The sequence below is a fragment of the Carassius auratus genome, chromosome 4 (assembly GCF_003368295.1).
Source record: "Carassius auratus strain Wakin chromosome 4, ASM336829v1, whole genome shotgun sequence".
Lineage (NCBI taxonomy): Eukaryota > Metazoa > Chordata > Actinopteri > Cypriniformes > Cyprinidae > Carassius > Carassius auratus.
The window spans coordinates 22,056,681-22,076,314 of NC_039246.1; the positions used below are offsets into that span (position 1 = coordinate 22,056,681).

Sequence of the window (19,634 nt, forward strand, 5' to 3'; positions counted from 1 at the left end):
ATCTTGCTCAAAAATATTGTAATGCCAGCTTTCAAATTTCACCTGCAAATAGCTGACAAATAGCTAAACACAATTCATTACTTAAGCCATCATGGCAAAGTTTGTGTGTGTGTGTGTGTTTTCATGTATGTACATTAAAAGTGAACAGAGAGATTTAATGTATTAATGCAGTAAACGAAAGAAAGAACTGATCTGTGCGTTGTTCACATGTGCTAGTGGTAACAGTATATGGGTAAAACAATGAGGAAGAGAAAGATTCCCAGTGAACACGTGACACTGTAGATACAGTTATAAACGTCGAGTAATTGTACATAGTTCACACAGTATTTGTTCAGTGAAGTTTCCGTGTCTTTATGTCTGATCTCTGCTGTCCACTTCGCTTTTGTCTCGGTGGATGGTGATGCACCGATCACACCCAGCCCTGAGGAGAGATGTTTTGGTTCATGCAAGGAATGTGCTTTTTACCTACTTTTCTGGTAATCTGGTCATCGAGCACGTTCATTATATCATACATCATCGCATTATTTCGACGAGATGTTGATGTTGTCCTTCCTTATATAAGGTATGTCACTTGTCTTTTTATCTTGAGCTTGATTTAAGTTTGGTTACACATCTGGACTACACGACTTCACAACTCTTAAAATAACAGAAACCAGAAATAGCGTATAAAGTTACGATGTTAGGAACAATACTGAGTTTTATGTTTTAATCTGGTATTTATATAAAGCTGGCAGATATAAGAATCTGAATCTGAACAACAAAAAAAGTTTTTGCAGTCAGTTCGTTTAGTTTCGTTTTCTAGTCAAAAGTTGAGTGTTGGCTCGAGTTCAAAATCAGTATTCAGTGCAGGAAACAGGACAAACTCTTTAAAAACGACAATATTATATTATATTATAAATAAATATATTTAACAATGATTAAACCCTATATTAATGAATAATAAATATTTTTAATTCAAAGTCATGTATATGTAATGGTCATTCAGTATTATTGTCAGTCAGTAAGCTGTGGAAATTGCATGTGTTTTTAAATATAAAATATTGCACGTTTATGATTAAATGTTTCTGAATTGCTTCACAAATATGAATGTTCTTTATATTATTATTATTTCTGTGAATGTCTCTGAAAAGTGACACGGGGGCCACTCCGCCGGAGAGCTGTGTGTTTGGATTCATGTCGACGGTCACTGCCTTTGCAGGTATGACTAACAACCAGTCATCTGATTTCACTTTGATTTGATTTCATTTCCAGCTCATAATTCAGAAAGTGCGAATCCCCCACCTGCAGCTTCAGGGAACTCCTTGTGATTAGGCTTTCTGTGTGTCACAACCTATGGGAAATTACACAACTTGAAGTCAGCCGCAAACGGCTTGGTTTTGACATGTGAGGGGAAAGCAGTGGGAATGTCTCAAGTGTACTTTTCTTTAGTAACAGTGGAATAGCACTCAATCTGGTCTCACTTCTCTTTCTGCTGAAAACGAAAAAAAAACTATTTTCCCCATCCGTGACCCAGCTGGAGTTCAGTGTGTTATAACACAGCACCACAACTAAAACCTCAAGCAACTGCAGAAATGAAACATAATGCCAAATCACAGAGTAGCACTGCAACAACCATCATAGCAACTCTACTGAATTCATGTTGAAATTCTATTTTCAGTGCATTATCCTGCTTGTAGTTGCATTCTGTTTAAATGCATGAGTGAATATTCTGTTACAGCAATTTCCACTGTAGTTTTAATCCGTAACATCTATTGTTTTCCAGCCTTTGCTACTATGTATGCTGAATATAAATTTGTGGAGAGGGTCCATGAGAGAACCGGCGCTGTGTCCCCTTGTCTGAACAAGGTTGCTTTTGCTTTTGGCATCGTCTCATGTGTCGGCATGTTATTGGTGGCTACATTTCAGGTATATCTAGCTCAGCCGAGAATTTTTGACTCGCTTTTTGACACAATGTACTTCCAAAAAAAGATAGTTCTAGTGTGTTTTATCCATAAGTCGCTGAGATCCAAAACTTCTTTGGACCTCACTGAACAGACAAAAACATAATATCTCACTGAAGAAAGAAAGTCATACAGTTTTGGAAGGAAATGCTACCTCTCTCTTTAATGGTGCTCATGTATGCTGTTGTGTTCTAGGAGACGACGGTGATGGCAGTCCATGATTTCGGTGCTTTACTATTTTTCTTGTCTGGGGTTATATATGCTGTCATTCAGTGTGTGATATCATACCAAGGTCTTCCTTATGGATGTTCTAAGTTTATTTGCCATTTCCGTGTGTTCTTCGCTGGACTGGCCGCTCTAGCCGTATTACCCAGTATCCTTTCCCAGCGGTACAAAATATGCTGTTGGTTGGTTTTTCTGGTGTAGATTGGCATCTGCTTACATGGCTGGTCCAGTATTGTGATCACAGCATGCTGGTTTTCCATGTAAAGAGATGCATTGTTTATATTTCAGATCAAACTGATTGTCTTTAACGCCTCCTTCTAGCAATTTTTTGTGCAATTCCCGTCGGAACAAGCAAACTTCACTGGGACACCAATGATAAGGTAGAGTTCATGTCACTAACCACACATTCCAGTGGTTGCATTTTAGCAAAAAATGCATTGCTGAATGTTTAAAGTTGCTTGTCTTGTTTCCCTGCTTCTAAAGGACTACACACTTCATATAGTGAGTGTCGCGTGCGAATGGATCACTACTTTCAGTTTTGTCTTCTTCTTTTTAACATACATCAGAGAGTTCCAGGTGAGCATATAAAATTAGACTTACACTGTTATTTAAAAGTTTGGGGCTTGACTTGACTTCTGCATAGATGCATTCATCGAAAGTGAAACTAATCAAAGAATTATATTCATTTGGATTCCTTTTAGTGCCTCCAAGACCATATTAACATTTATTTTATTTCTTTTTACAGCAATTCACACTGAAACTGACTGCTAATTTAATGGAGTATTCCTGACCATGACATCATACCGTTACTGAATGTTTCAACGTTTTTGTGCATTTTTAATAGAATTGTATTTTTATACAACTTACTACCTTTTTCATGTTGAAAGATCTGCTGAAGTACTGTGTAATCATTGGCAGTGTATCATTTTTGTAGCTTGTATTTTGTTCTAGAAAAAGGGCATAAACATGTACTTGAAATATAACCACTTGGTGCCTAATAATCTATAAAGCTTTGCTGCCTCATATCGATTCTTATTTTAGAATGCATTTATGATCAACCAAGACAGAATAGTTGAGTAATCCGCATTACTGTCAATCAGTCTTTGCTGTGTTTATAGTTTGAGCTTCTTGCTTTATGTTGTTTTACTCCATAATCATTTTGAAAATTCAGTGCAGCTGAAAGTGAGCAATAGGTGTGTTTTAATCTTGCACTTTATGAAGTGGAATGCAAAAATGTCCATGCTTGCACAATGTGTCTGACTTTGTAATTGTGAAATAATAAAAACACATGATGATGTTGTGCATGACTAAAAAAAATATTGAACTTATATATAAAAAAAATAAAACTTCATATTTGCTCACTCACACACACACACACACACACTCTCTCTCTCTCTCTCTCTCTCTGAAGGATCATGTGACACTGAAGAGGAATGGCTGAATCACAAGAATAAATTACATTTTAAAATACATTCAAATAGAAAACATTAATTGAAATAATACATTCAAATAGTAATCATATTTTGCAATATTACTGGTTTTACCGCATTTCTGACCACATAAATGCAGGCTTGGTGAGCATAAGAGATTTCTTTCCAAAATAAAATAAAAATCTTACCAATCCCTAACTTTGAATGGTAGTGTAGGTTTTAAAGTAACTGCATTTCACTGATTTCAGATATAACAACTTTTAATAGCAAGTTTGATTTTGAAAAAGACACTATAAGCAAATCTGTAATGACTTTGCAACACTTAGTATTATTAGAAACCTACAAACAAATCTAACACACAGTCATTTTTGTTATTTATAAAACTGACTCAAAGTCAGTTTAAGATTGTTGCAACTAAATTAACACATACAAAAAATCGAATTACTCTGCTAAATTCAATTTATGAACATTTACATTCAATTTATGAACAGATTTACAAGGCTGCTTTTGTCCACTTCATTAAAACACCCAATAGCATATTTTTATTGTTATTAGATGCACATACTAGGCATTTGACATGTACATGTCAGGCAAGAGATGAGAGATTCATGATAATTCACATGAAAGTAGCACTGAAATGGACCAATCATCATCACAATCATTAGCGATCTCACCCAGTAGGCCAGTGCCCTCAGAAACCACCACTAAAGATGTCAAGTATGTGGTCTCGGAGATGTAAAACAAACTTAGTGCCATCACTCAGTGTCTGTCCTCTGTAAAGACATTCAACTGCATTTACCCTCCTTTGAGATGAGCAAGGCTCAACACAAGTCCAACAAAACGCTCATTAGCCGTGAGGGGCGGAGCTGATTAGTCGCTGAAAGATGATTCGCTGCCTGAGCTGTCATCATCTTGATCTCCCAATCCTTTTTTGGCTCCATCTGGAACAGGTGCATCAGGGGTACTAAAAGGGAAATGAAATAAATCAATTAGCTACAATATAAACACTTCATTGCCAATACATTTAGTGACTATAAACATGTATAAATAATGTTTTTACTGTTGTTTACACTTACTCTAGCAAACCAGGGTCCAAACCCTCCATTACCATCTTATTTTTAATGGCCATGACTGGAACACCCTGTGCGAAAGAGCAAAATATTGGCATATACATCAACTTTCCACGTTAGTCATGACTAGACAAAATGTGAGTTTGATAATGCCGAAACTCAGGTTATGATTTAATTGTAAACGAAGATGTTCACCCCAAAATGAAAATTTGCAGAAAACTGACATCCAAGATGAAGATGAGTTTATTTCTTCATCAAAAAAAGATTTGGAGAAATGTAGCTTTTGACTTGCTCACCCATGGAAGCTCTGCAGTGAATGGGTGCCGTCAGAATGAGAATAATTCAAGTAGCATTATTATAAATTATGCCCAGAAGTGATGGATTAAAGTTAAAATATCTTAGTTATGAATGTGTTTATTTTCACTTCACAAGAAATTAACTGATGAACTGGAGTTACTTGTGGATTATATCCGGCTTTAATGACAAGATGCACATTAAATATCAACTGCGATTTATCGCAGCCCTAGTTTAATATAATACTAAATTTCTCCAAATCTCTTTCCTATGAAGAAACAACAAAGCTTATCACCTTGGATGGTCTGAGGCTGAGTAACCTGTCTGCATATTTTCATTTTTCATTACGAAAAACACACATACCACTTGCACCATTTTCAAGTATCTGGCATATCGTGGGTCCTTGGCTACAGTCATTACATTTTCTGCTGGGGCATCTGCTTTTGGCTCCTGAGGGGCCACTTGTGCTTGCTGAGAAACCCGAATGGACAAAGACTGTGTATTAATACCCAAAAAATTGCCATTATGGCTATAAATACCTCAAGAACACAGGGAATAAATGAATTTTGACAATGAAATCTCAAGAATAAATGTTACCTCAACAGGGGGACCCAAAGTGGGGCCCGTGGCATGACTGCCAGCCGCAGCAGGACCGTTTGTTTCTGTAGATGATCTCACTCCATCCACAGTGACATCTTCCAAACCAGGAATAGAAGCTAACTGCACATTTATATAACATATTTTTAATCAGGATAATCCTAAAATAGTGGTTTCTATTGAGCTACTGTATTAGATTTTTTCTACTTTTTTAATATTATTTTACTACTAGTAGTATTGCATTTAATTTTTTTTAAATATGACCTACTCATTCATTTATATTAATTTACTAAAAAAAAAAAAAAAAAAACTTTTTTGCTGCCTTTGACCCCCTGGCACTCCACTGAGACTCCTAGAAAACCCTTCCTTTGTTTACCTTTGCTTCTAAAATGCTTAGTGTGGTCTCAATCTGTTGGATTCGTAATGATACTGTTGCTAGTTTCTGGAAAAGAAAAAAAAAATATTCAGGTCACTTAAGTTACATTTAAGTTAATGTAAAGAGGGGAATAATGTGCTGACAGGTGAACAAACCTCCTCACATACTGTGGAAAACCGGTTCAGGAATCTGACGGTGTTAACGATGAACTGGTTGAGGAAAGCGACAATTTTTCGCTGTTGAATAGCTGGAACCTTAAGAAAGAAAGTATAATTATCACTGTTAACTTCTATGTCAGACGATCATGTGAGCAGTAGCTGATGTTGCAATGTTAAACTAACCTTTGTCAGATCTACCCCTGATCCCACGATGGGCAATCCGTCCTCGTCCATATCAACAACTCGTTTGCAGATAGACAGATTTTTTTACGCTATAAACGTGCTAAAATGGTCAGAACTGTGCAACGAATGCATTGTTGTGACAAATCCTCACGTGACTTTAGTGCCTCCGGCTGCAGCACTTCCGCGTACTGAACATAAAAGTCCCCGAAGCATTGAACTAGAGTCGTTTATTTTAATTGCAAATACATTTTGTGTATTTTAAGTACATGTCGTTTTATTAAATGTAAAAGTATTTAAATAGTGTATTTTACAGATTTACTCTGTGATGTAAATTAAATTAATAATAAAAAAAAAGTCTTTAACTACTTCTACTTTATCAAAATAAAGGTCTTGTCACAAAACAACGAAAATTCGACTTAATTATTCGAGCAAACGCTGAAAGTTTAAATTTATACTTCATTTTAGTGACATTTATAAGTAATACGTGATTAGTTAGGTTATACATTATCCTTACAATTAAAAATTTACTAAAACGACGTTTGACCTTGTAATGGTCATAACTTTTTTGTATTAAATAATGATATTTGGGTTATTTCTGCTTTAACTAATACTAAAATATTTAGAGTGATTATTTGTATTATTATTATTATTATTATTATATAAAATTATATTCAACAATCCATATATAATAGTTTTAAATATGGATTTAAATAGTTTTATTAATATTTAATATTAATATTTTAATAACCATTTTGTTTTAAATGTCTTTTGTAGGCTGTGAGATGACATGATTGTTAGTGTACTTAAGTACAAATTCAAACAGCAGTAAAATCTCAAAAGGACATCAAAACAAGCAGAGGATGTAAACCACACTGTTACTACAAAAGAGAAATGCAGATTTTACAAAACTGAAAAATGACTTTAATTATGAGTCACAACTAAATTCCACACTTAATTGTATATAACGGATGAGATACATCACCAAAAAAAATCTCTTGAAAGACCACTGTGATAACAGCCATCCCCTAACTGTTTGCAAATGATAGGAAGAGGAAAATGTATATGGTAGACAATTTAAAAAGCATAAAACGGTAAAATAAACAGCTAACACACTGACTGAGTTCATTAATGTGAAGGGATCAAGTCAGATGTATCTGAATCGTTGCTTAGTCATCGAGTGCGAAGTCAAAGGGCTCAAAGTCCGAGCGCATTTGTTTGGCCAGATCCTCTTCCTCCTCTTTTGTACATTTGCACTCTCTCCAGTCGGCACGCATGGGGATGTTCAACAGCGCCTCGCTCGCTAACACTTCCCTGAGGCCCAAACACACATATACAGACCGTATAAGCGCTTATACAGAGCAGGTTTTTACAGACGAGCAATAAACATTCAAATATGTATAACTCATGGTGATGAACTGTCTGTGTAACAATTACCTGCCAAACTGCAAAGGGAAATTTTTCTTGATGCGATAAAACAGCTTCTCGCCCGTATCCAGCTCCACGTAAAAGTAGGGCGTTCCCGGTGGAGCGATCTGTAATGGGGGATATTACAGTTACAGTCACAGTGCAAAACAGATCCTCTCGGTCTCCTCGTGATCTGCTTTCTCATTCACTTCATAGATAATATTACATAGATCAGTATATCAGAGAGAGGGAAAATGAGTGTAACCTGACAGAGCGCACAAACCCAACAGACAAAAATTAAATCCAGTCTAACCTTTTAAAACATTTAACATGCATTTCATTTTTAAATTGATCTATTTTAGATTACATCTAAATCTTTGTGTTTTCATTTTGAGATAGAGACAGATGGCATGTACCTGTTTAAGGTCTGTATGAGCTGGAATCTCCATCAGCTCCATCTGCTGCTCTTCAGCTTGTGTCATGAACGCCTCCTTGATGTCTTCTGTACTGCACTTCTCCATGGACACCGGCACTACCTGACGACCACAAACGAAGGTCCCGTTAAAACCATTATGCATTGCTTCTTCATAAGGAGGTCTTTGGAAAATCACGTATTTGGTCATCACTGGGAACACGTCCCTCAGAACTTGTTATTCGCCATCGCAGACAGACTCTCTATCTGCTCAGACTTAAACTGATGAAATGATGTCGAAGTCTGTGATTGGTGGAGGGCTGGGGCGTCTCTCACACTCTCCACGCCGCTATCAGTTTACCAGACTTTCTCTTTCATATATGTGGTGCTGCTAAGACTGACCTGGGATCTGTCAAGTTCAGTCCATTCAGGCAGACGCCACAATCGCATTATGAATGAGACTAAGTTTTGTCTGGACCTGTAGTTGGAGGTGCTGGCTGCGGTAGTTCCTCTCAAACAGGATGCACCGTTGGCCTCTGCTTTTACAGAACTTCTTGATTGCACCCTTGTATTTCTCCATCTCTTCAACCACCTCCGATGCCAAATCCACCACTGACTGGTAATGTCCAATGGGCAGCAGGAGAACATGGTCGGGAGTGAGACCACCCTTAGCAAGAGCCATGTAACACTGGAAATAGATTAGTCACGTTAAGGCACAAGGTTTTTAAAGCTTTCTATAGTGACATTGGGCTATAGAATACATATTTTGTGGACTCACATGTGTTCCGATGCTTATAACCAAGTGCTTCTCGACTTCTGGACTCGCAAGGCAGAACCAACAGGGTCCAGTGGGCTGTGCTGTAGTGAGAGAAGAAATCAAGGCTTGAAATACATTATGCTGAATATTTCTACAAGGTTATAAAAACCAGTCCAGTTTGATGCATTAGACTGATGTCTTTCTACTCCATTAGAGTAGAATGGACTCACGGGGTCTTCGGGGCTGTTTGGGATAGTTAGGTCTGTCTCCGTCTGTTTGTCTCTTCCTGCCGTGACGCTGCTGGTGCTGTGGTTTATTCTGGGCCAGATCAAAGAAGAACTGGGGTGCTGGTTCCTCCTGAACAAAAAGGAGAAGTTCAGATGATCTTTTCACTGAAATAAGATACATTAAGAAAAGACAATAATAATGTTCTAAAAGATTTCCATTCAAATACATCCTGTTCTTTTTTTATGATTTATTTTTGGCATATTTGACTTTTTATTATTGTTATAGGACATTATATGAGAGAGGAAGCAAAGTGGGAGAGAAAGAGGGCGGATGGAATAATTCAACAGAAAGTTCCACAGTGCTATATGTAGGTGTGCTGCCCACAAGGCTATTAGCAGCACCATACAACTGTTCAATTGAACTTTCTATTCATCAAATAAATCCTGAAAAAAAAAAATCATTTTGCTTTTGCACAAAAACTGATAATAGTAACTATTTTTGATCAAATAAATACAGCCTTGGTAAGAGATCTCTTTCAAAAACATAAAACACACACACAAACCTCTGCGCCTGTCATGGATGGTGGTGGTTTTTCTTTCTTTCCATCTTTCAAAGGTTTCCTGTAGGGATTTTCTGTGACATCCTGAGGCTGCTTGATTAACTCTGCAGGGTCCATGTTTTTCATCGGGACAATGTTGAACGCATACAAATACTAGAAGAGAAGATTCACAAATTCAGTCGGTCTAATAATTAGTTTCATGTTAAGGATTATATTAAAATTATTTTTTCTCCAAAATGTTAAAATGAAACACAAAAAAACTCAAATGAATGCATACAAGTGAATTCAGATATGATAGTATTATAATATGCAGTATGAAATACAGATATTAATTCTGAGATTTGCTAAAAATTATAATGTGTTAATTAATTATTGTTTTTAAATATTACATTTAAGCAATTCTGTTATTAATTAAAAACAAAAACAAAAAATCATTTGAAATTAAATATAGCAACAAAATGAAATAACTTCTAAAATAAAATAAAAATTAAAAAGACATTTAATACAACCAAATAAAAAGACTAACTACAATAATAAGTAAAACTTTACAAAAAAAAACCCACCTTCTTTTTAGCAGGATTGTTGACAGTTGCCAATGCGATGAATCTGCTGACATGCTGAGCATTCTCTTGAAGGACCACGTGATTCCTGCAAATTCACACACATTTTGTAAAACAGATATCATCTGAAAAGCAAAACATATCCTAATGCTGTAATGCCATACCTGTAAGGCAGCCTCTCATAATGAACCGATTCCAGTCCTGCAAAATGATAGCGGGGCTTCAGCTTGTCAGCGAGATCTGCGATGGACGAAACCCCACAAAACTTTGTATCGGTTTCCTACAAAAAGACAAGAAAGTAAAAGACCCTTGAAAACATTCATGAATTTCCTGTAAAACTGATCCAAATGTATTAAAGGACACAGGACTGACAGGACTGTTTCCATACTGCCACACGCCTCGAGGCCACTGCGAGGTCAGGAGAACGTCCACTCCTCGAAATTTGGAGTTGGACAGAAGCGGGGCCGCCAGGGCTGCAATGTCTTTAGAGGTGAAGCAGTGTGAGGGAGCAGGTTCATGTTGAGCTTCTCTGCCACTGACATAGGCGATCTGAAGCCCTGATGCCCCGGTGAAAATACCCCTTCGACCTGTGCAAAAAAAACAACAAAAAAAAACAAGCATACTTGTTTAATTCAAACAGAGAGCTTCATTTTAAAGCATTACACAACCCTGCATCATATTTGCTGAATGAAATCCTATACTCATTCCTTACTTATTTTGAGACGTTGACTAGAAAAACAGTGGCTGTTTTGCTCTAGCATGTTCTCACAAAATATGATGTGCATTTCTTATCAGGTGAAGAAGTTTTGTATTATCCCTTAATCACCAGAACGACAAGGATTTTTTACATTTATGAATGATTCTCAAGACATTATTTTATGCCTAACCATGAGCTTCAAGGTTAGAAGTTTGCCCAATGACAGAAGAAAATGAAAATATGATCCAAAGGTTTTGAACTACATCTGTGAAGGTTTTATTGCTTTTATTATGTGTAAAAAGCTAGTGCATTTATAAACTTATGTAAAGTTGAATGCAATCAATATAGTTTTTAAACTTTTTTTCATTCCTTTACAAATTACAAAAATTACAAAAAGCTAAATTATACAGTTTGAGAGTAACATTTGACAGCTTTTGTTATTTTCATAAGTGCATTAAAGCTTGCAAAACTTATGTTTTTGAATTTAGCATTTTCATATTGGTTTTTTGAGACTGCTGAAAACTTATTTTAGGATGCAGGGCTGTGTTATGGATCTATTAGTTTAAAATTAATCTTCACTTATTTGCTAAATAAGTTGAATGAACGAATGGTTTTAAATATATAGGTCAATCTTACCCAAACATGTGATGTTTTCTGCCAACTCGCAGCCATCAGAGTTTGGGAAATACTTCACAGTCTCTTGGCTGGCTGCGCCGAGAATGTATGTGTGAATAGGTGCTGGGGGATTAGAAAAAAACACTCATTAATTCAGTGCTTGGTGTGATTTAAAAAAAAAACATTTCAAACCTAAAAGGAAACCTTACCCTTTTTGGCACCAGATTTGTATGCTTCCCATTCTGCTTCAGCCTCAGGGGAACTTCCAAAAAATTCACCAACACACAGCAGCAGCTGAAAAACATCGTTTTAAAGTTAAACCAACAGCTCGCTCTTACGCGTGTCGCTTTAAAATAAGAGTTCCACGTGCAGACCCACATCAAACTGCCCGCTCTTCTTCTGAATGGCGTTCACTCGGTTGAACAGAGCATTTATTCGTCCTTCAACGTCACCACATGCGAGTCTGAGAGGGGATGAAATATAAAAACAGCGTGGACACAAAAACACGTGAGTCTTTTACACGCACACGTCTACTACGACTGAAATTACTCATTACCAGGGGTGGCGAGCCAACTAACATTCACACAAGCCCCTTTTCAACCACTAAGCAACACTTACACTCGTAAAGGCTTTTCTTCCATTCCGAATAATATATTAATGTTCTTTAAGATTCTTAAAATTAATGTCTCCTGTGTCTGAGCATTGGCGTTAAACTGTGTGCGTCGACAAAATAAACCCTGTCAGAAAAGGGAGTAACGTTAAACAATTCCGGCCGACTATTTATGAAATATACACCTTAAGGAGAAACTTCGTTTTGTGTGTGTGTGTGTGTTAAAAATTATTAAATATATTTCATAAACTACAATATATAATATACAATTTAAAAACGCGATAATAAATTATGATAATAAATCTCCCCGGAGGAAATACAAGAATGGTACAATAAAAGCGTATTAAACGCCTCAAGTATGCGCACATTATTCGCAACATTAGCGCCACCGATTATCAATTTATAGTTTAATAATAACCGTTAAATTAAACATTTATAATGCATTTAACAAAACAGCCTAAAATATGTTCTTCTGAGGCGTTAATCTAACATTTTCTTATAACGTATATTAAATCACACACTGCGCCAGAGACTGCGCTAAAGAGGTGCGAGCAGGACGCATCGTGACGCAACACAAACCACGAGACCAAAACAGGAAGTGATTTACATTTGAAAACCCGAAGTGCAGAATGTAATAAACGACAATAAACTGCCATTTCATTTAAACAACAACAGTTTATATAAGAGCTGCGTTTAAATAAGTGCGAATGGATCGCAAATGGACTGTATAAACCTGCCAAATTAAATCTATCTAAACAGGCAGATGAATCTATAAAGCATCATTCCTTATGTAGTGTGTGTTGACCATCCGTTTGTTTGCATTTGCATCTGCAATTGCAAATGACGTGCTTGTTTATGAAACATATGCATGCACGTGAGCTGAATGCGCGGAACATTTCCATATATAGGCTTCGGCACCAAGCACTTCTGAACGACAGCCGCAGATCCCAGCACGGCAGACATGACATCCCCCGAGCAGATCATCGAGATCGTGATGGATGACAAGACGTACAATGTGAGTAAAAGCAAGCTGATCGAGAAGAGCGATTACTTCCGCGCGCTCTACAGCTCCGGGATGCGCGAGTCCGCGGAGGAGTCGGTGCAGCTACGGGGACTGAGCGCGCCGGGGCTGGAGCTCGTGCTGGAGTTCATCAACACCTCCCAAGTTCAGGTGGCAAACGAGACTCTGGAGGACCTGATTGAGACCGCGTCTTTCCTGCAGGTCACTTCCATTTTAAAGCTGCTGCTGTCGGAAATCAAGCAGGAGAACTGCGTCGAGCTTTTCAAGCTCTCTGATATCTACGGGATGCACGATCTCAGAAAAGCTTGTTTGAAATTCATGAGCTGCTATTATCACCGCATGCTGCGCAGGCCGGAGTTCAGGATGCTGCCAGCTCCCCTGCGGGATCAGATCCGAGATATGCGCATGAAAGGCACGGCCACTTTAGTTGCAATAGGAGATTTCACTGACACCTGTCTGGACCTGGCAAATCAAGACGAGCCTTGGTCTATGTTGAGGTATAACGAGCTTGAACAACGCTGGAAACCTCTAGCCAACAATCTTCCCCAGGACATGATCAATGTCCGAGGATATGGATCCGCTGTGCTGGACAACTACTTGTTCATTGTTGGTGGATACAGAATGACAAGCCAAGAGATCTCTGTGGGCCACTGCTACAACCCCTGCAAGAACGAGTGGAACCATGTGGCACCTTTGAACCAGAAGAGGTACGATTCACTCACGATCTGTCCAATTGTTCTGGTTTGTAAAGTGCATGTAAGCGCTCTTTCTGTGTCCAGATCCAACTTCAAGCTCCTGGCCGTGAGTGGGAAGCTGTATGCGGTCGGAGGACACTGTCTGAGTACGGTGGAGTGTTATAGTCCCGAGCAGGACTGGTGGACGTGTGTGGCGTCTCTGCCTGATCCTCTCGCTGAGTTCTCTGCCTGTGAGTGTCAGGGCATGATCTACGTCATGGGCGGTTATACCTCTAGAGGTGTGTTTTACTGCGAGATGAGTTCAGTCACACACACACACACACACAAATACTTAACTATCTCATGTTCTTGGTCTAACATTTAGATTACATTTTCCTCCATTCAACACTTAATCTTTAAAACATTCCCTATGTTCTTTATCAAATCACAAAATATCTATATCCATATATCCATACATCAATATGTATTGTACATTATAAATAAATATACAAAAGATATGCAATGCTTAATTCACTTTGTCATATTTAATATAATTGCTGTAAAATAGTGTAAAATTTGTATTACTACACGGTTATTTAGCAGTTAGTGATCATAACAAAAAAATTTCCTCATTTGCCATAATTTTAGTAAAGGTAATAAGTTACCTTTAAGTGAGTATTCAATTATGGCAAGGGTAGCAGCAAAAATATGGAAAATGATGATAAAATATATAAAATGATTATTATTTAATTTAACATCTGCCAATATATATAATCTTTTTTTATTGTGAATTTCCCCTATTTTTGCTTTTAGATCATTTTTGCCATCATCTAACACTCAAAGGCCTGGTTTCACAGACGGGGCTTAGACTAAACCAGGATTAAACCATAGGTCAATTGGTATATTCAAGTCATTTTTATAAATGTGCCTTAGGAAAAATATAACTGGTGTGCATCTTGAGACAAAACAAAGGCACAGATATATTTTAAGATCAGTCAGTGCAAGTTTCTTTCAGTTGAAAACAATTCAGACTTACATTTTAGTCTGGGACTAGGCCTAAGTCTTGTCTATGAAACCAGGGGAAAGATTATAAAAATTCTGTCTGATAATATATTTGTTTATTATGGCTGATAACTATTAAACAGCCATATTGTACCAATAAATTGTCTGTGGTACAGTGAAAACGTCTTAAAAATTGCACCAAATGTTTAAAACTGATGATTTTCAGTTGTAATGGAATACTGTGCTTATTTTAAAGGATGTAATTTATATTGGACAATAATCCCTCGTCACTCACATGAGATCACAACCATTAGCAAACAACGATTCAGTGAATTCTTGATGGACTAAAGTCTGGTCCTACATTTGAGAAGCCGCTCAACTCAAATACTTTACATACATCTTAGTAGGGAAGAAAAGCAACTGCAATTACCATTTCATTCTGATTTTAAATTACTGCATTAAAATGATCTTTTATGATTCAATCATCTCAGTGTTTTTCTCCTAATGTCTGACAGATAGGAACACCAATGTATTGCGTTACTGCCCCGCCTCAGACTCGTGGTCCGTGTTCCGTTCCTGTTCGGCTCATGTGCGCAAGCAGCAGATGCTCTCAGTGGAGGACACCATCTACCTGGTGGGAGGCTACACACACGAGCTAGAACCTGCAGAACTGGGGCGGCGGAGGCTCAGCCAGACGGAGGACATGCTGACGGTACAGTCCTACAACGTGCAGACGGGAGAATGGTTGCAACTTAAGGAAAACACGTCAAAGTCTGGCTTAAACCTCACCTGCACGCTACACAACGACGGCATCTACATTATGAGCAGAGATGTCAGTCTGCCCACCAGCCTGGAGCACCGCGTCTTCCTCAAGTACAACATTTTCTCAGATGCCTGGGAGGCTTTCAGGCGTTTTCCTGCTCTGGGACAGAACATGCTGCTTTGCTCTCTCTATCTACCCAATGTCCTATGAGCCACACTGTTCAAGCTCTGGGCGTCTGGAGAAGACTGTAGACTGCTGGGGAACACCGATTTCTTGCTAGAGGTTTACCAAAATGCTTTACCAGATCGGATTGATCAGCCAACACAAAGAACCTGCAGGGGACATTAAAGGAATAATACAGCCAAAAAAATTCAAATTTTGGTCATTATTTACTCCCCTTCATCTGTTTGACTTTAAGAGAGAGTTTACATTTTTATTTGTATTTTTTCATGGAAGGAAAAAGGTTTGAAACAACACGTAGCTGAGAAAATGATAAATGATGACAGATTTATTTTGGTGAAATAGTCATTTAAATTCTAAATAAAGGACAAAAGTTTCACTTTGATTATGAAAAAAAATCAGAAGTCATGAAAGTTTGTTTAAAATTCACGCACCCTCAGGCCATTCAAAGATAAAGATGAGTTTATTTCTTTATCGGAACAGATTCAGAGCAATGTATTCAGCATTGCATCTCTTGCTCACCAGTGGATCCTCTGCAGTGAATGGGTGCCGTCAGAATGAGAGTCCAAACAGCTGATAAAAACATCTCAAGAATCCACACGCCTCCAGTCCATCAATTAACATCTTGTGAAGCTAAAAGCTTTGTGTTTGTAATAAACAAATCCACCATTAAGGATTTTTACCTTAAAAATACAAGTCCATAATCCAAATGACTTCCTCCAATGAAACAATTCATACCCTCTTGCCCTCTCACAACACATTTGTTTAGAACTGTTTTAGACTTGTAAACAGTGGTAGATCAGTGCATATTTCTCTTCTGATTCAGACAAGATGGCTTTTTCACTGGAGAACGCAATATTATTGATAGACCACTCATATTCATTCGTTTGTACATAGTTAAAAACATCTTGATGGATTTGTTCATTAAAAACACAGCTTTTTTCCACTTAACAAGATGCTGGTTGATGGAATGGAGTCATTACTGGCACCCATCCACTGCAGAGGATCCATTGGTGAGAAAGTGACTTAATGCTACATTTTTCCAAATCTGTTCTTTTGAAGAAACAAATTCTTTTACATCTTGGATGACCTGAGGGTGAGTACGTTTTCAGCAAATTTTCATTTTTCTGTGAATTACTCTTTTAATATCTCCATCAGAAGTTCTGTTGAGGTATTCAAAAGCAGTTTTAATATACATGTATCATTTTATTTATCTTGGCAGAGAGAGAGAACACTACAAGAGATGCACCAGACATTTTCAACCTGCACAGAATCTTCCAATGCCAATGCATGAACAGTACCTTAAAGATATATTCCATGACTTACTAATATACAGAAGCACAAGTGAAGGCTTCAGATTTATAAAGCCTGCAGATGAAATGAAAACACTAAACTTGCACAAGCTGATTAAACAACTTAACATAAAGGGTAATTAAAGACATCAAAGAGATAGTTCACTCGAAAATGAAAATTCTGTTATCATTTACTCACATTAACGTCATTCCAAATCTGTGTGATCATCTAACCCTTTTTTTTGGTCCATAAAATTAAAGTCGATGGGGTCTGATGTTGTTTCAGACCACACTAACTTCCATTAAATGGACAAAAACTTTAAAATATCTTAGTTTTTCATAGTGGAAAGAAAGCAAAAACGTGATGTTAGTGTCACAGTGTTAGCATTTTTGGTTGAACTGTGCCTTTAAGATCCAATGTGCCAGACTAAATGGTGATTGTTGAAAATGTTATAGACTAAAAGTTGTCGATCTTTGACTTAATTACACTTTCAATAGTCTTAGTTGAATTATTTCATTTAAGTGTCTTAAAATGTGCTGCACAAATGAAGCACAAATATATAAGCGCCTGACCTAACCGCTGTGATGCATTTTTGCATTAGGTTGAGTGAGATGACCTGTTCTTTTGAAAGAAAAGGAGATTAATTTTATTTTAAGTGTTAAGTACTTTATACTTATGTTCCATTTACTCTTGGTTTTACAATGTTTTGATTATTTTTTATATGTATGTTGAGCCAAAATGGATGATGGTTTTGTTGAGCATTCCCAAGTTGCCTTGAAAATGTAAAGGAGTAAGTTAAAGATGTTCAGGGAGGCAAATAAAAGGCTTTATATTACTTATTTCTTTGTGTGTCACTGTTTTTACCTGTATGCATTAGGCAGATGCCAAACTGTCACTTGTCCTTCTTAGTGAGGTCACCTTCTGCTGTTGTGTCCTGACAGAGGAAGTCAATGCATAATCGGCTGTCCGTAGACACACTGCAGTGTCCTGTCACATCAGCTGTGTCATTGTTGCAGCAAATGGATGAGATACATCGGATGAACTCACTGCCTTTGAATCAGACCGTTGTACACTTTCTATCCTCCATTCATTGTTTTGGCATCTGCACTGTAGATTCTCATAGCATGTGTATGTCCATGATTTTGGTCACTGGCTCTTAAAGTTGAGCAGATGTCCCAGCAAAGACAAGCCTCCTGTAGGAGATAATGGTAGGCCAGTGGATGGCCAGTGATTTGCTGGTTAAGTATGACAAAAGAGACTAATTAGTTATCAAACATACTGATAGAAATACATTTTCTGTCATTTGCTTTGGACTTTTACTGCATACAGATCACTGAAGGCAACCGAAGAGAACTTTATTACATACATTCCCATTAACTAACTATACTACTTTTGCCTCAATAAACTCCTAATGTTAATGTTGGGTATGGGGTTGGATTAAGGGGTCTAAAATGTGGTCATGTACCATAAGGCATAAAAATATGTGGCTGTCCATACATCTATGTAATAATAATAATAATAATACAGCCACTGGGAGGCGCTGCAACTTAATTTTACATAAAATATATATTTTCACCACACATGTACACGCACACACACAGTTCTGTTTAATTACTACAAATGCACTGAAAAGAGTATTTACGTATCAAAACCATCAATACCAATAAAAATAAATCAAAAACATTCACAATATATATTGAGTACCCATGATAAAGAACAGGCTGCAAAGAGCAGATATTCTTCTGTGTTACAGTGACCTGTTTTCAAATAGCCAGCAGCGTGATTTGTACTGGTTGGGAATTGGGGGTTGAGTGAGGGGAGTGTGTCTTTTACTGATTTTCTCTTGTACACAATGTGGTCCACTGATAACATCTCTAGCAAATCAGAGCCCAAAAAAATCGGTCTTTAATATGTCACTGCTGTAGAGCGCTGACTCTCTGATGGATCACAGGTCTCAAGCTGGAAGAAATGTAGCAGAGACAGCTTGTTCGATTTGACAAGTCACATCTGCTCTGTATAATGATGGACCTCACAACTCTCAAAGTAGCTTCATATAGCTGTTTTGATACACATACAACACCAATTAATAAAAAGAAAAGAAAAGAAAAGAAATAAAAAGACCAGAAATCACCACACACACACACACACACATATATATATACATATATACAGTGCCGCCCACTAATATTGGCACCCTTGGTAAATATAAGCATAGGTGGCTGTGAAAATAACCTTGCATTGTTTATCCTTTTGAACTTTAATTCAAATAAATTACAAAAATCAAAACTTTCATTTGAAGTAAAACAATGGAAAGTGGGGGAAACTCACATTATGAAATAACTGTTTTTCTCTAGGTCACGTTCGTCTCCCAATATTGGCACCCAATTATTGCAACGTCTTTTTCTCAAGATAACAGAGTCCATTCCTTCATCCAGAATCCCTCTAGATCCTTCAGAATACCAGCTCAATGTTGGTGCTGCTTCTCTTCTCATCTTCTACAGGGTTTAAGGTAAGGGAACTGAGACAGCCATGGCAGAAACTTCATTCCGTGCTCAGTGACACATTATATTGTGTTGATATTGATGC

General features: G+C 37.4%; 4 protein-coding genes across 5 annotated transcripts; 2 read left to right on the plus strand and 2 right to left on the minus strand.

Moving 5' to 3' along the window:
* Positions 1-250: 250 nt before the first annotated feature.
* On the plus strand, positions 251-3,465 carry dram1 (DNA-damage regulated autophagy modulator 1). The gene is made up of 7 exons (XM_026232686.1): positions 251-562; positions 1,131-1,198; positions 1,763-1,905; positions 2,136-2,313; positions 2,487-2,545; positions 2,649-2,741; positions 2,911-3,465. Exons 1-7 carry the CDS (start codon positions 432-434, stop codon positions 2,953-2,955), a joined length of 717 nt encoding a protein of 238 aa, XP_026088471.1. The 5' UTR covers positions 251-431; the 3' UTR covers positions 2,956-3,465.
* Positions 3,466-3,841: 376 nt separating this feature from the next.
* On the minus strand, positions 3,842-6,458 carry washc3 (WASH complex subunit 3). The gene is made up of 7 exons (XM_026232695.1): positions 6,274-6,458; positions 6,088-6,186; positions 5,933-5,998; positions 5,557-5,679; positions 5,323-5,430; positions 4,672-4,736; positions 3,842-4,559 (listed from the first exon to the last, which is right to left on the minus strand). Exons 1-7 carry the CDS (start codon positions 6,322-6,324, stop codon positions 4,466-4,468), a joined length of 606 nt encoding a protein of 201 aa, XP_026088480.1. The 5' UTR covers positions 6,325-6,458; the 3' UTR covers positions 3,842-4,465.
* Positions 6,459-7,171: 713 nt separating this feature from the next.
* Positions 7,172-12,146, minus strand: cwf19l1 (CWF19 like cell cycle control factor 1). The gene is made up of 14 exons (XM_026232702.1): positions 12,124-12,146; positions 11,884-11,968; positions 11,715-11,799; positions 11,527-11,628; positions 10,566-10,780; positions 10,358-10,473; positions 10,197-10,281; positions 9,637-9,786; positions 9,077-9,203; positions 8,868-8,947; positions 8,568-8,777; positions 8,094-8,213; positions 7,708-7,805; positions 7,172-7,584 (listed from the first exon to the last, which is right to left on the minus strand). The coding sequence occupies exons 1-14, from the start codon at positions 12,144-12,146 to the stop codon at positions 7,440-7,442; spliced, it is 1,641 nt and encodes a 546-aa protein (XP_026088487.1). The 3' UTR covers positions 7,172-7,439.
* On the plus strand, positions 12,145-16,119 carry klhl42 (kelch-like family, member 42). Of its 2 annotated transcripts, none has more exons than XM_026232708.1 (3): positions 12,145-13,843; positions 13,916-14,109; positions 15,328-16,119. In XM_026232708.1, the coding sequence occupies exons 1-3, from the start codon at positions 13,077-13,079 to the stop codon at positions 15,783-15,785; spliced, it is 1,419 nt and encodes a 472-aa protein (XP_026088493.1). In that variant the 5' UTR covers positions 12,145-13,076; the 3' UTR covers positions 15,786-16,119. The 2 variants fall into 2 exon arrangements, with proteins under 2 accessions (XP_026088493.1, XP_026088499.1); XM_026232714.1 differs by having other exon boundaries at positions 13,916-14,061.
* The last annotated feature ends 3,515 nt before the right edge of the window (positions 16,120-19,634 follow it).

Coding starts and splice junctions, on each gene's coding strand:
- dram1 (XM_026232686.1), top strand. CDS start 432: ATGTTTTGGTTCATGCAAGGAATGTGCTTTTTACCTACTTTTCTGGTA. Junction 1,199..1,762: donor GACGGTCACTGCCTTTGCAG/GTATGACTAACA, acceptor ATTGTTTTCCAG/CCTTTGCTACTATGTATGCT. Junction 2,314..2,486: donor CGCTCTAGCCGTATTACCCA/GTATCCTTTCCC, acceptor GCCTCCTTCTAG/CAATTTTTTGTGCAATTCCC.
- washc3 (XM_026232695.1), bottom strand. CDS start 6,324: ATGGACGAGGACGGATTGCCCATCGTGGGATCAGGGGTAGATCTGACA. Junction 6,187..6,273: donor CAGGGGTAGATCTGACAAAG/GTTAGTTTAACA, acceptor TTCTTTCTTAAG/GTTCCAGCTATTCAACAGCG. Junction 5,680..5,932: donor TAAGCATTTTAGAAGCAAAG/GTAAACAAAGGA, acceptor ATAAATGTGCAG/TTAGCTTCTATTCCTGGTTT.
- cwf19l1 (XM_026232702.1), bottom strand. CDS start 12,146: ATGGAAGAAAAGCCTTTACGAGT. Junction 9,204..9,636: donor CATCCATGACAGGCGCAGAG/GTTTGTGTGTGT, acceptor CTTTTTGTTCAG/GAGGAACCAGCACCCCAGTT. Junction 7,806..8,093: donor CTCATACAGACCTTAAACAG/GTACATGCCATC, acceptor CCCCCATTACAG/ATCGCTCCACCGGGAACGCC.
- klhl42 (XM_026232708.1), top strand. CDS start 13,077: ATGACATCCCCCGAGCAGATCATCGAGATCGTGATGGATGACAAGACG. Junction 13,844..13,915: donor GCACCTTTGAACCAGAAGAG/GTACGATTCACT, acceptor TTCTGTGTCCAG/ATCCAACTTCAAGCTCCTGG. Junction 14,110..15,327: donor GGGCGGTTATACCTCTAGAG/GTGTGTTTTACT, acceptor AATGTCTGACAG/ATAGGAACACCAATGTATTG.